Raw genomic sequence first — 15,547 nt, forward strand, 5'->3', positions numbered from 1 at the left:
CTTTTCTGTCCCAACATGGTCATATGCTTGACTTAAAGCATGTTTTTCAGTTTTCTGACAAGGCAGCTTGAGAACTGCTGTAGCTACTCTCAGCCTTACTAAAAAGAGCAGTAGCAAGAAATTCAGAAGAATGTCTCAACATGCTGCTACTTTGCAAAATCAGTATCAGGAACATGAGAAATTTTCTGCACCAGAGTGAAAGCAATCCAAGCTCCTTGCTATCTCTCACAGTTATAGGCTGATGCCTAGGAAAATTCTGGAGAAAATAGTAGACATGCAAATAAATTCCCATTGGATGTAAAAGGAAAGTAATTATAAGGTCTAAATAATTCCATTGCCTTGCTAATAGGGATAAAAGTGGTAGCATAAACTATTCTATTTTTTTTTTTTTCTGCTTCTACAATTGAGCTGCTACTAGCTGCTAGCAGCTAGTTTTAGTCTTCTGACAAGGCAGGTTGAGAACTGATAGCTGGTAGCAGCTATTTGCCTTTGCTGACCTTGGCTGCATACCTTGTTGTGGCTAAGTACTAGCAAACTATACCAGCTGCTTTCTCCTCATCTCCTTGGAGGGGGGAGGGGGGAGGAGGTGGGAGCAGCCGACGATGGGGACAGAGAGCGTGGAGGCTGTTTGGCAGCCCCCTGGCTTTGTCCAGAGGGATCTCTGGGTTGTTTATAAACAGTAAATATATATATATATATACACACACATGTATATGTATATGTATACATGAATATGTATATATGTATATACATATTCATCACATTTCATACTTCTAGATTTTAGTTTGCTTGTAAATATAGCTATGGCCAGCAGGAGCAGGGAAGTCATTGTGCCCCTATACTCAGCACTGGATAGGCCACACTTTGAGTCCTGTGTCCAGTTCTGGGCCCCTCAGTTTAGGAAAGATGTTGAGTTGCTGGAATGTGTCCAGAGAAGGGCAACAAAGCTGGGGAGGGGTTTGGAGCACAAGCCCTATGAGGAGAAGCTGAGGGAGCTGTGGTTGCTTAGCCTGGAGAAGAGAAGGCTCAGGGGAGACCTTATTGCTCTCTACAACTACCTGAAGGGAGGTTGTAGCCTGGTGAGGATTGGTCTCTTCTCCCAGGCAACCAGCACCAGAACAAGAGATCACTGTCTCAAGCTGCACCAGGGGAGGTTTAGGCTGGATGTTAGGAAGAAGTTCTTCATAGAAAGAATGATTGGCCATTGGAATGTGCTGCCCAGGGAGGTGGTGGAGTCACCATCACTGGAGGTGTTTAGGAAGAAGCTGGACGGGGCACTTGGTGCCATGGTTTAGTTGATTAGATGGTGTTGGATGATAGGTTGGACTTGATGATCTCAAAGGTCTCTTCCAACCTGGTTAATTCTAATTCTAATTCTAATTCTAATTCTAATTCTAATTCTAATTCTAATTCTAATTCTAATTCTAATTCTAATTCTAATTCATTCTAATGTTAATTCTAATGCTAATTCATTTGCTTCCAAAACCTGCTGAGCTAGTCTCTGTGATTTATTTTGGGGGCAATTCCTAAAACCCATCACACCATCAGGTGTCAGGTAAGTAAGAATGATTTTAAGAAATGCTTTGCCAGCAAGTGGTGCATGCGTGCTTTCTATCCCTGATAAACGTCATTATCATTTTCATGGCATGCATCATGGTGTAAATCACTGTATAGAATCACTTTTAGACTGGTGTGTGTTTTGTGGTTGGCTGTGGATACAGAAAGTAAGAAAGGCATGGAATAAAATTAAGGTAGAGGTGACAGGTTAGATGTAAAAGCCAGGAAACTTTTGGTTTGTCTTTCCCACAAACAGTCCTTGCAGTATTGACACAAGGCAGGCAGAGAGTACGGTGATGGCGTTGATGTTAGCAAGTCTATATGTAAACATTATGTCTGAAGAATAGAGAATGTTGAAAGAGTAATTTCCCATGAGATTTCCAAAGATACAAAAAGCTAGCCAGGAGAGAGATGGCTGTCAGTGAAAGGCTACAAAGAACGTTGATGTATGAACTTATTGGAAGAGCTGAGGGCATAGAGGAAGATCAGTGCAAAAACCATGGAAATAAAATCTGTGTGGTAGGTACTAGTAAGACATGAGGAAAATCTTAGATGGGGTTAGGCATTTTAAAACTCAGTTTTGTAATGAGTTATATAAATCATAGTTGGCATTCTTACATGCCAGCATTCCAGATTGGAGCAGCTACACTATGTCAGCAACTAGCAAAGAAAACAAGCACCAGGTCAGCTGTAAGAGCAAGTCTCTGCTATGACTTTTTCAGAAGTAAATATTTAGCACAGAATATGCAGGAAGAGATCTGTGACCTACATGCATCTCTACATGCTTTATGGACACTTCACCCAAATGAAGTACCAAAGCAGCTTATGAAAGGCTGGCACTTGATATAAGAGTAGCCTGTCAGCCATAAATTAGCTTGGGTCTAGTCTACATGTCCAGACACATTTCACTCACACTTTACATTAAAAGGACTATAAAAGGATTAATTGATGGTTAGTGTGAGTGATAAACATACTGGATAAATAGCAGTATGTGCATAATTATAAGCATACCCATAGAACAAGCTAGTGATGGTTATAAACAAGCTAGTGTGGTACTCAATGATTGGATAATGGCTTTATCAAGTTTCTACAGTTTAATACAGAGTATGAATGACTACAGTTTTTTATCTTAGTGACAAGTCTGTTTCAAGGTGATTTTATGTCCCTCTGGCTTTTCTGTGTTTTTGGAGATGGCTGCTGCTACTTTTGATTTGCAGTAACTGCAATACAATCAAACTCCCAGCTTCCTACGGGCAATTCTATAAGCATGACTGAGGATCAGATTTAATACATCAGCCTTCTTTAGAAATAATCAGACAGCATCAGCTCTGCATGGTAGTTCCTCAGTCAACTGCCCCAAAGCAAATGCCAAACACTAATAATATTTCTGATCTGTCTGGAAATAAGGAAGTCTGCTTCCCTTTAGGTTTAGTTTAAAGTACCATTTTCAAGTGGCTGCAAAATGCAAAGTGCTAAGGATAAGGACCTGCTTTGGGCTGTCAGTCCATTTTGAAATTAATTGTGACAGTCCAGGCAGGGCATGATAGACACACAACTTCTGAACAATTTAAGAGAGAAGCATTTTAGCCCAGGAACTAAAGAAATGTTAACATTTTATATGAGAGCTGTGCCCAGGTGACCAAGAAAGCCAATGGCATCCTGGCCTGCATCAAGAATAGTGTGGCCAGCAGGAACAGGGAAGTCATTGTGCCCCTGTACTCAGCACTGGTTAGGCCACACCTTAAGTCCTGTGTCCAGTTCTGGGCCCCTCAGATTAGAAAGGACATTGAGGCACTTGAATGTGTCCAGAGAAGGGCAATGAGGCTGGGGAGAGGCCTTGAGCACAAGCCCTGTGAGGAGAAGCTGAGGGACCTGGGATTATTTAGCCAGAGAGGAGGAGGCTCAGGGGAGACCTTCTTGCTATCTACAACTACCTGAAGGGTGGTTGTAGCCAGATAGGTGTTGGTCTCTTCTCCCAGGCAACCAGCACCAGAACAAGAGGACACAGTCTCAAGCTGCACCAGGGGAAGTTTAGGCATGAGGTGAGGAGAAAGTTCTTCACTGAGAGAGTCATTCATCATTGGAATGTGCTGCCCAGGAGGTGGTGGAGTCACTGTCCCTGGAGGTGTTCAAGAGGGGATTGGATGTGGCACTTGGTGCCATGGTTTAGTAGTCACGAGGTGTTGGGTGACAGGTTGGACTTGATGATCTTTGAGGTCTTTTCCGACCTTGTTGATTCTATGATTCTATGAATTTCAGAGAATATCACATTAATCTTAATTAAAGGGATGTCATTAAGCAAGTGTTCATTACTGTCAAAATTCCTCTGTGTTTTTGTTTGTTTTCTAATTGGAAATGAAATGTTTCTGTACTTGATTTCTTCCACTTGAGATTAGTGATGACAGAACTTCTCATTGCAGCTGGGAGGCAGTCACTCTGGATTGTTAAAACATGAATGATTATAAGAACTGAATTCCACTAAAGAAAAAGCATAACAATTAATTACGTCAGGGCAAGATGCCTTTGTTGAGTGAGAATTGTAAAAGAGAACTGTAAAATGAATCCTGGGACAGTAGTTTTACCATGAGAGCTACTTATTTGGAGGTTTTAATTGGCTGATGCCTATAAAGTGTGTAGAAATTTCAATGCAACTGAAGCATTTCCTGCTTAGAAAACAGTCCACAAGCTGTGGTTTGGTCCTTTATCCACAGGGCTTGCTTACTGTGAGGTGGAGATGAAAGATCTGCTTTCAAGGCTGCTTCCTGTGTACTTTGCTCAGCCAGGGATGTGGATTCTAGGCTGCTCAGGTTCATCTTCCAATTTGATGGTGGATCCTTCTGTCAAGCTTAAGTCAGGCTTGTGCCACTTCAGCTGAAGGAATTTTTCCATCATGTCAGCTCCCACATTGAAGACCAGAGCCAGCCAGGCCAAGCCAAAAACAATCCAAATTGCAGTTAGGCTCCTGTACACTGGGATATAGTGCTTATTTGGGTTTGTGCCTGAAAAATCCAGGAAACTTTTCATATTAATCTTGACAGACAGTCTGGCAGACAACATACATGCTCTTTACCCCTTTGAAAAACGGTATGTTTAATAAGTTTGTGTGATTTCCACCCTCACTATCCACCCCCTTCCCCCCAAACCCCTCCCGAGTTTTTCCTACTTGTGTTCCAACTCTCAGGTTAAGCTTATCTTAGCTCACAGTTGGCATCAAATCTCTGAAGCTGAGGCTGTATGTTAATCAGGGTTGTACAAAACTGAATGTTTCAAGCCATCCATTAGGATGCATCTTGGAAACCCAATGTTGAATCTGTATTAGCCACAATTTAGTTGAGACACACACAGGGGATCTTAAATGATAGGAAAATACAGTCTACTGCCTCAGTGAGACAGTGATTGCTTTTTGTAGTGTGATATACTTCAGTTACCAGGATTCAAAATCACCTGGAGAATATTCTATGAGAAATACAGACATGTTGAAGAACTAGTTATGGCAATCTTACTCCTCAGTTTGATATTTCTGCAGCATGGCACGGAGCAGCACCACAGCCATTAATTTAGTCTCTGTCATTGAGATCATCATGAAACTGTGCCCATATACAGCATGGGATGGGGTTTTAGCCCCTTTTGGGACATAGTTATGGCTTGTAGGAGGGGAGAGCTGCTACTCATGACATAACAGACTGCAGTGTTTTAATGAATAAACACGCTATACATTATCTGTTAAGAGCATTTGTTCAAATAAGCAGGGGGAAAATAGCTCTTCATGTGTCTGTACTGCTGTGTCTCAGTTTAGATCTCTACAGATTATGTAATCTCTGTGGGTTTGTTTTCTTTCACAGGCATCCTGGAGATGTCAGGAATATTCTCCTTGTATGTACTGATCATTTCATATTGGACAGGACTTCTTACTGGGAGTGGTAGGCACTTGCTGAAACAAATTGCTCTTAGGAGAAGGTGGTTCAAAGGCTTCATACTGACAAAGAGATTTCATTTATATTCCACTCATGGATGACATTTCATATCAGCTTGGACATGGTCACTGTTGAATGGGTGTTCAGTGCCATATGTGAAATGAGTTTGGTAACTCTCAGCTGCCAAGAGAAAATTGCCCATGTCATATAACACATGAGCTCATTAATGCCAGTCGGGCTCAGCTGGCTCTTGTACCAAATTAACAGTGGAATGGATATCTATGCTCTCCCTATTTAGCTTTATATTACAGTAACAAATTTCAACAAAGCTCAATCTAGTTCACCTTCTTTATTACCTACTACATAGTCCCCAAATCCAATGGTGCTCAGGGTGATGAAGGTGAAGTAAAAGCCTTCTCCATAGCTCCAGCCTTCTACATAACTGAATACTAAAGGTGGGAACACTAGAAAAAGCAAGGTCCCGGTGATCAGGAAGGTGGCTACTGCCAGTGTTTGAACCACCTGAAAGACAAAAAGATGGCATCAAAACAGCACCGAGCAGGTGTCTAGTAGAAAATTCTGGGTCTGCTTCTATCTTGAATCACAAACCCTTTCCAATTTGGAACACTGTAAAAAAAAAAAAAAGGAAAGATAAAATGATGCTTTGTCTGATCACAGAAATTCTGCCAGAAATGTCAATTAAGGAGTGATAAGGGGAAAAAAAAACAAATCACATTCCTGAAGTGCTACTAGAAATAGAATAGAATTAACCAGGTTGGAAAAGACCTTTGAGACCATCAAGTCCAACCTATTATCCAAAACCATCTAATCAACCACAGCACCAAGCACCCCATCCAGTCTCTTCCTAAACACCTCCAGTGATGGTGACTCTACCACCTCCCTGGGCAGCACATTCCAATGGCAAATCACTCTTTCTGTGAAGAACTTCTTCCTAACATCCAGCCTAAACTTCCCCTGGCACAGCTTGAGACTGTGTCCTCTTGTTCTGGTGCTGGTTGCCTGGGAGAAGAGACCAACCCCCACCTGGCTACAACCTCCCTTCAGGTAGTTGTAGACAGCAATAAGGTCTCCCCTGAGCTTCCTCTTCTGTACAGGGTCAGAATGACTTTCCTGCTCCTGCTGGTCACACTATTCCTGATGCAGGCCAGGATGCCATTGGCCTTCTTGGCCACCTGGGCACACTGCTGGCTCATGTTCAGCCTAGTATCGATCAGTGTGTTGGTACCCCCCAGGTCCCTTTCTGCCTGGCCACTCTCCAGCCATTCTGACCCCAGCCTGTAGCACTGCATGGGGTTATTGTCTCAGTAATGATGAGGCTATACCAGCATGAAAATCATTCTGGTGGTATAACTGTATGTATTTGAGGTACAGATATAGGTCATGCAGCTCAAGAACTGCTTGCTCTTATAAAAAAAAACCTCTGCATTTGAGAGTGGTTTTATAGCTTCCCTGGTGTAGGTAAAGAACACAATGATTCAGAGATCTTGCAAATGAAAGAGAAAAAGCCACTTGTGCAAGAACTCTGAAATCTTTCAACATATCTAACATATCTGATCTGCCTTTCCCCTTACTAAAGTGGTCAATTAATGGAATCTTTACTCAGAAACATGCACTGACTTTGTTAGAAATGACTTTCACTTATTTTCTGTTATCAGTCCTTCCCTTATTCCAAAACATCTGGAACAGTTCAATGACTCATCACTAAACTATAAGGAGGAGTAGTATTTATTTCCATTAAAAAGAAAAACAATGAAAAGGAAGGAAGTGCTAAATTGCTGGCACAGACAGGGAAGGTAATTCAAGACACATTAGCAGGCCAGTAAAAATAAGTTATCTTTGCACAGTGTAGAGCTAGGTCATGGATAGATGCTGGCATAGGCCAGATAAGAGGAGTTTGATTCAGCAATGTGTGTATGTGCAAGTATTCTGCTAAGGTCATCAGAACTTAAAGACCCTGCTCAAAACTCAGGCTGTGCTTGCTTAATAGTTTTGCTGAGTCAGGTTTTAAAAAGGCAAATCTAGAGTCCTTCCAGGAAAAGCAAATTGCTTTGAAGCTATTGCAGGTAAATAGAGTATATAAATTTTCTGATGTAGAGGGCAATGTAGTTGGCTCGGGTTCAGAAAATTGTAGGTACACAAAAGGAAACCCAATCTGGCACTGGCAGTCCTTATCTGAGAAGAGTACAATAAATAGTTTGAAAACAGTGGAAATAAATGATAGATTGACACTGTACCTGAGCACGGCCTGGCTTTTGCACCCATCTTTCCAGGGTAAGCAGATGACAGTTGAGGCCTTTCCCTAACTGATTAAGGAAGGCCAGGTTGAGGGGCACTCCAAATAAGGCATAAAAGACACAGAAGGTCTGCCCTGCCACCGTGCTGGGTGACAGGTTACCATAACCTGCAAAAACAAAAGAAGAAAGCAGCAGCATGAAAGGCTTTACAGTCAGCCTGCAGGCCATCAGGGGAAGTTCTTAGTCTTGGAAAGGTAACTATGTTAAGTCTCATGAGCCCATGGACCTATGATTTCTGCAATTCCAGAGAAGGGCAACAAAGCTGCTGAGGGGTTTGAAGTGCAAGCCCTCTGTGGAGAGGCTGAGGGAGCTGGGGTTGCTTAGACTGGAGAAGAGGAGGCTCAGAGGAGACCTTCTTGCTGTCTACAACTACCTGTAGGGAGGTTGTAGCCAGGTGGGGGTTGGTCTCTTCTCCCAGGCAACCAGCACCAGAACAAGAGGACATAGTCTCAAGCTGCACCAGGGGAAGTTTAGGCTGGGTGTTAGGAAGAAGTTCTTCATATAAAGAGTAATTTGCCATTGGAATGTGCTGCCCAGGAATGTGGTGGAGTCACCATCACTGGAGGTGTTTAGGAAGAGACTGGCTGTGGCACTTGGTGCCATGATTTAATTGATTAGATAGAGTTGGGTGATGGGTTGGACTCAATGATCTCAAAAGTCTTTTCCAACCTGGTCTGGTCTGGTCTGGTCTGGTCTATCCTATCCTATCCTATCCTATCCTATCCTATCCTATCCTATCCTATCCTATCCTATCCTATCCTATCCTAATTAAAGCTGTCTACAAGTTGCCTGTGATGGAGGTCTGTGCAATCACTACTGCCAACAGAGAATGTAATAGGAAAAATATCATTAAGAGTATTGTAGTTTTCCATGGATCTCTGATTTGAGTGCAACTGAGTGCTTCAAAGCAACCTCAAGATTCATAGATTCATAGAATACCAGGTTGGAAGGTAACTTTAGGTTCACCTAGTCCAACCTTTCAGGTTAAGAATATAGTTTAAATGAAACAGCCCAGCACCCTGTCTAACTGGGCCTTGAAATTGTCTAATGTAGGGGAATCCACCACCTCCCTTGGGAGTTTATTCCAATGTCTAATAGTTTGAGTTGTGAATAAAAGTTTTCTGCAACCCAGTCTGAATCCAGTCTGAAACTCCCCAGTAGCAACTTGTACCCATTACCCTTTGTCTCTACCATGTGACTCTGTAAAAAGGGAGTCTCCCTCCCCATGAGAGCTGTGCTTTGTGCTTGTACATAGTTATGAGGTCTCCCCTAAGACTTCTCTTCTCAAGGCTGAACAAACCCTGTTCTCTCAGCTTTAGAAGCATAGAATCATAGAATCAACAAGGTTGGAAAAGACCTCAAAGACCATCAAGTCCAACCTGTCACCCAACACCTCATGACTACTAAACCATGGCACCAAGTGCCACATCCAATCCCTTCTTGAACAACTCCAGGGACAGTGACTCCACCACCTCCTGGGCAGCACATTTTAATGGCTAACAACTCTCTCAGTGAAGAACTTTCTGCTCACCTCGAGCCTAAACTTCCCCTGGTGCAGCTTGAGACTATGTCTTCTTGCTCTGGTGCTGGTTACCTGGGAGAAGAGACCAACCCCCACCTGGCTACAACCTCCCTTCAGGTAGTTGTAGACAGCAATAAGGTCTCCCTTGAGCCTCCTCTTCTCCAGGCTATATAATCCCAGCTCCCTCAGCCTCTCCTCATATGGCTTGTGCTCCAGGCCTCTGCCCAGCCTCATTGCCCTTCTCTGGACATGTTCAAGAGTCTCAATATCCTTCTTAAATTGAGGGGCCCAGAAGTGGACACAGGATTCAAGGTGTGGCCTAACCAGTGCTGAGTCCAGGGGCAGAATTACTTCCCTGCTCCTGCTGGCCACACTATTCTTCACGTGACAGGTCTTCCAGTCCTCTGATCATTCTTGTGGCTCTTGTATGGACCCTTTCAACCTGTCTGTATTCTTCTCCTATAGCAGGGACCAAAACTGTATGCAGTACTCAGAGTGGTCTGACCAGCGCTGAGCAGAGTGGGAGAATGACATCTTTATCTCTTCTTGTGATACCCTTATTAATGCAACTTAGTATCCTGTTGGCTTTCTTTGCCACTGCAGCACACTGTTCACTCATGTTGAGGCTCCTGTCCACCAAGACCCTCAGGTCCCTCTCCACAGTGCTGGTCACAAGCCAGGTGGCACCCAACCTGAGCGGCATTTGTGGGTTATAAGATGTGCAGTGCATGTACAAAACAATATTGCATGTACCAAGTAGACACTCAGTTGTTTTATGCAGGTGTAATAGGCTGGATACACAATAATAACAAGTAAAATTGAAAAGCAGTAGAAAACCATAGCCCACAGTAGTTAAGATTGTACTGCAGGTGTATTCTGTCCAAGAATTGCATATTTCTGAGGGCTTTACTGGAGGAATGCCCTCTTTATAAGGAAAAGTAAGGAAAATGAGTACCTCACCTATAGTGGTGACAACAGTTCCTGCAAAAAAGAAGGAGTTGCTGAAATCCCAGTTACTGGGATTTGTAGAGTTTCCTTCTGGGTTGACCCCTTTTTCCCATGCTTCCAAGAGGACCTAAGACAAAAAGAGGTCAAAGGAGCAAAGATGAATAACCCATCAGAACAAATCAGGAAGCATGTCAGAAAAAAAAAACAGAGAGAGATAGAAGTAAATACTGCTTTTCATCTTGAACAAGCAGAGCAATTAGCAGATAACAGGGTAAACTCTGATTAAAATGGCTTCATGCTGACATGGTAAAACTTAGAAATAGAGTTGGCCAGGAACTTGAACCCTTGTAGAACCATTTGAAGTAGGAGAGGTTCCATAACTAGTTGAAGACTAAGTAGGAGTGGAGGGAGACCTCCTCCACTGGGAAAAGAATGTAAAGTTATGCCATAAAAAACAAAGGCAGATTCTCTTCTCTCCTTCCCTAGTCTATTCATCTTGTTTCATTACCTGAGCTACAGTTCAGGGCCACCTGTCAGCTAGGCATGTCCAATCCCCTCTTGAACACCTCCAGGGATGGCGACTCCACCACCTCCCTGGGCAGCACGTTCCAATGGCTAACAATTCTCTCTGTGAAGAACTTTCTCCTCACCTCCAGCCTAAACTTCCCCTGGTGCAGCTTGAGACTATGTCCTCTAGTTCTGGTGCTGGTTGCCTGGGAGAAGAGGCCAACCCCCACTTGGCTACAACTTCCCTACAGGTAGTTGTAGACAGCAATAAGGTCTCCCCTGAGCCTCCTCTTCTCCAGGTTAAGCAACCCCAGCTCCCTCAGCCTCTCCTCATAGGGCTTGTGCTCAAGGCCTCTCCCCAGCCTCATTGACCTTCTCTGGACATGTTCAAGTGTCTCAATATCCTTCTTAAATTGAGGGGCCCAAAAGTGAACACAGGACTCAAGGTGTGGTCTAACCAGTGCTGAGTACAAGAGCACAATGACTTCCCTGCTCCTGCTGGCCACACTATTCTTGATGCAGGCCAGGATGCCATTGACCATCTTGGCCACCTGTGCACACTGCTGGCTCATGTTCAGCCAGCTGTCAATCAGTACTCCCAGGTCCCTTTTCTGTTTGGCTGCTCTCCAGCCACTCTGACCCCAGCCTGTAGCACTGCATGGGGTCATTGTGGCCAAAGTGCAGCACTCGGCACTTGGACTTGTTGAATGCCATCATGTTGGACTCTGCCCATCTGTCCAGCCAGTCAAGATCCATCTGCAGAGCCCTTCAACCCTCTAACAGATCAACACCTGCTCCGAACTTGTAGTCATCTGCAAATTTACTGATGACTGACTCAATCCCCTCATCTGGATCGTCAATGAAGATATTAAACAGAATGGGGTAAGAAACATGGGTTGATTCTCATATTCCAGGATTTAGATTTAAAGAACTGGCAATAAAAGGACCTACCTTATACTTTTCAGCTGAGCAGGCTGAATCTAGTGGCTATCTCTCACCACAGCCCGAATACTGTGACTTTTCAGACTGGAATTTCTGATATGATGAACATGCAGCCTTAACCCTATTGTTAAGATGTACAGAGACAAGATTGCTTCCCTGCTTTAGAGTTAAGAGATCTAATATGGAAAGAGTTCTATTCCCTACTATTAACTATCTTAAGAGGTCTTATAGATGACAAGATGAGTCAGAGGGCACCTGCACTTACATTTACATTAAGGACTATAAAGTCTAAGTACTTTGAAGCTTGGTGCATAGTAGGTGATAACTTGGTGCCCTCAGCTGGTTTTGTCTGGAACAGTTTACCAGAGAAATAATTGTATGCAATGCAGCAGACATGCAGCAAAATGTGATTCTCTGAGTAGCAAAGCAGTGCTAAGGGAGCTTCACTCAAGCCAGAGAAAGATTCTACACATGTGAACCCTTCCTAAGTTTTCTAGGGTACCAGAGGTTTAACTAAACCTTTCAATCCTATGATATATTTGGTTTAGAATGAGAATCAGGGTTTTCCTCTTTATAACCATTATCACAGAGATAAAGGAAAGGCAGGTAATATCATCAACTGGTGAAGCTGGAAAAAAAAAAGGGCATGTTTTTAGGCACCTAATTTTTTGAAAACTGCCATAATTTTCTGGCTAATAGCAAATATCCCACAGGGAATATATCACAGTATTAGTAAACAGAACATTGTCATTTTAGACAGAGGTTCATGCACCTGCATTTCCCTTTCTTAGCTGAAATTCACTGTTTGCTTAAATCCACCTACAGAATCTGGGCTTTTTGTCGATCGAAAGCTTATGCTTTTGATCAGGGCAATGTGAAAGTCCTCTGACTTGGACAGTACAAACTTGCAGCATCATTAGAGTTTCTAGACACCTTCTTGCTGTCTACAAATACCTGATGGGATGTTGTAGCCAGGAGGGGGTTTGTCTCTTCTCCCAGGCAACCAGCAACAGAACACGAGGACACAGTCTCAAGCTGCACCAGGGGAAGCTTAGGCTTGAGGTAAGGGGAAAGTTCTTCACTGAGAGACTTGTTGGCCATTGGAATGTGCTGCCCAGGGAGCTGGTGGAGTCACCATCCCTGGAGGTGTTCAAGAGGGGATTGGATGTGGCACTTGGTGCCATGGTTTAGTAGTCATGAGGCGTTGGGTGACAGGTTGGACTTGATGATCTTTGAGGTCTCTTCCAACCTTATTGATTCTATGATTCTTTAACTATGATTCTTAACTATCAGATTTAATGATGCAGTAGAAAGAGTTCAAACTATTTAGATACCCAGTTCTGCAATTTGAAAGAATTTGAACATGAAGAAAGTGGCATTTAAAGGATTTCTGTCCAATCCTTGCAGTACTAGAATGAGAATATGCCTGTTATATCAAGGAAGGTCTAGTAATACATTTTTAGCCAGTTTTGAGGAATAGAATAAAAGTAATTGAAGATGTTGTTAATGGACAGCCCATACTGAGCAAGAGCCCTTTATCTCTTATAAGTGATAACACAGTTCATGATGGTTGACTTAGTTTTTCTTTAGGTGTTTGAAAGTGAAGGACCACCTTCAAAGCTATCAGATGATTTCTAGTACAACATAAAGGCAGAATTTTCACAGGTTTGGACTGCAGAAGCCTGGAAGGGCAACCTACTTCTTATAGGTTCGACTCTTGGTTTTTGTCCCCACACATTACTCCCTTGTGATGATTAATGAGGGAACTGAAGACCATGAAGCTGAAATTTTTGCTAGGTAGTACAAAGGTGCCTCAGCAGATTTGGTGAGTTCATGACTGGGAAAAGAAAGAAGTGCAAGATCAAGATAAAGAGGTATGTGAATGGGCTCGAGAAACCTCTGCCTTTTCTTTGTACAGTTAGTTCTTGATGGCAGATCAATTTACAACATGCTTGGCCACAACAGTGTAATTTCTTCTAACCAAAATAATGCTTGAGTCAAAATAATGGGAACCTGTTCCTCTTACCTGTACAAACTGCTCCAGGGCTTGTCTGTCCAAGCATGTGTAGTTCTGCAGGAACTTGAGCTTCTCCAGCTGGAACTGGTCCCGAAAGTGACTTTCTGCCTGCTTCTCTAGCAGCTGGAACACCATAGCACCCAGGAGGAGGTAAAAGAGATACCCCACAACCAGGAGAGGAGTCCAGCTGATCCGCTGGTTGTGTAGAGTGAAGAGGGGCATGCTGCTGCTCTGTGACTGCCAGTCCCTTCTCAGTAGTTAACAGGATGCTGTTCCAAACCTTGTGCTACCCAGGACACTCAGGAATCACACACCTGTGTTGCCAGCTACTGCATATAGGCCTATATAAAATTGGACTAACAGGCAAATTTTATCCCTCCACATTTTTTCTCTAACCAAATGAAGGGAAGAACATTTATGGATTAATAAGAATGTGAATACTATTTTTCTCCTATTGAAAAACTGTTATCCAAAGATCCCAATCAAATGAATGAAGCCTGACACAAGCCCACTGGGATTGGTATTGTTTTCCAGGCTGGGAAGCCAAAGCAAAACTGTGGTTGAATGACTTACCCAGGGTCACACCAATATAGGATCACAGGCTTTTAAAGTCTTGTCAAGTAAAGCCCTACTCTAAATATTAGACTTCTGTACAAGAAAACACTACAAAGTCTCTAATTACAGCAGACTTCCCAGAGCAAAAAAGACTACAGACCTGAATAAATGGAAAAGTCAATAGCTGCTGTCTGTACCACATAAACTTTGCTGGTACCAGTGAAAACAGCATGATGAAATTCATGAACATCCTGAATTCAGCTTGGTCACAAGTCAGACCTTCTCTTTCTCTTCTAACCCTAATGAGATCAGTCTCCTCACTGCCTGTCCTGCTGCTCCTGAATTCTTTGCCAGATGACTCCGCTCCTTAGTCCATAGAGTTAGAGAATGAACCAATCGTTCCTACTGCTTGCAGTCTCTGTATGGCCTTTTAATCCCAATGCGTAAAGGGGGAAGGATGGCTTAAGGTTAATTGTTAGCTAAAAAAGCATTAGAGGTTCACTCATGAGAGCCTAAATGATTATCATGCACTGGAAATGAGCTGGGCTTGCATATATTTCTGTAGGAAGAGCTTTATGACTGGCGTCATGTATGCCACACTGCTTCTGGAAGAAAACATACACGGGGCAAGAGGGCTGTGTGTCTAGGGCTGCAGCTTTGTCATTAAACTCCCTTCCCATTACAATGTTCTGGATAGAGACATCCATCCTGTTCTTAGTATTCAGATTGTTTTTCACATACCTTCAAACAGCAGTAGTGCTCAAAGACTTAAAATACTGTTTCATTCATATGGGTATCTGGGAAAATCCCTGCACTTGACAGCTGAACTGTGCTCCGAGCCTAGGACCAGTCATCTCTGCCCAAAAGATGATGACTGACCAGCAGCAGAAGGCCACTTGTCACTGTGAAAAGTATTGTTGATAACTGCCAGAAAAATTTCTTGGACTTTGGGATCACTCTCTTGATCAGGGGACAAAAAGATTTTAGTAAAGTTCAACAGCAGGAGCTTGGAGTTTTGGTGCTCTACCATTTCTTTTTAGCTGATACGAAATATTTGGAAGACAGAAGCTATAGTGGCATTGATATCACCAAAAATGCAATAACATTGTAAAAGCAAACTGATCTGAAGCAACTCAGATGTCCAACATCTTATGACTGATGGAATACCTCTTGGTGTGTGCTAAGGAAGATAATTACTTTGAGTATTAACAAGAACTTTTCTCTTACATCTGATTTCCATAATTAAAAGGCACAGCATGTTATTCCATAC

The 15,547-nt window shown here is 42.9% G+C and overlaps 1 protein-coding gene across 1 annotated transcript; it reads right to left on the minus strand.

Moving 5' to 3' along the window:
• Window positions 1-4,332: 4,332 nt before the first annotated feature.
• LOC137446087 (potassium channel subfamily K member 16-like) lies at window positions 4,333-13,944 on the minus strand. The gene is made up of 5 exons (XM_068148431.1): window positions 13,732-13,944; window positions 10,269-10,383; window positions 7,727-7,893; window positions 5,828-5,993; window positions 4,333-4,556 (listed from the first exon to the last, which is right to left on the minus strand). Exons 1-5 carry the CDS (start codon window positions 13,942-13,944, stop codon window positions 4,333-4,335), a joined length of 885 nt encoding a protein of 294 aa, XP_068004532.1.
• Window positions 13,945-15,547: the final 1,603 nt, after the last annotated feature.

Source organism: Melanerpes formicivorus, unplaced genomic scaffold (assembly GCF_026170545.1).
Source record: "Melanerpes formicivorus ecotype bairdi unplaced genomic scaffold, bMelFor1.0.p_v2 SCAF_2, whole genome shotgun sequence".
Classification (NCBI taxonomy): domain Eukaryota; kingdom Metazoa; phylum Chordata; class Aves; order Piciformes; family Picidae; genus Melanerpes; species Melanerpes formicivorus.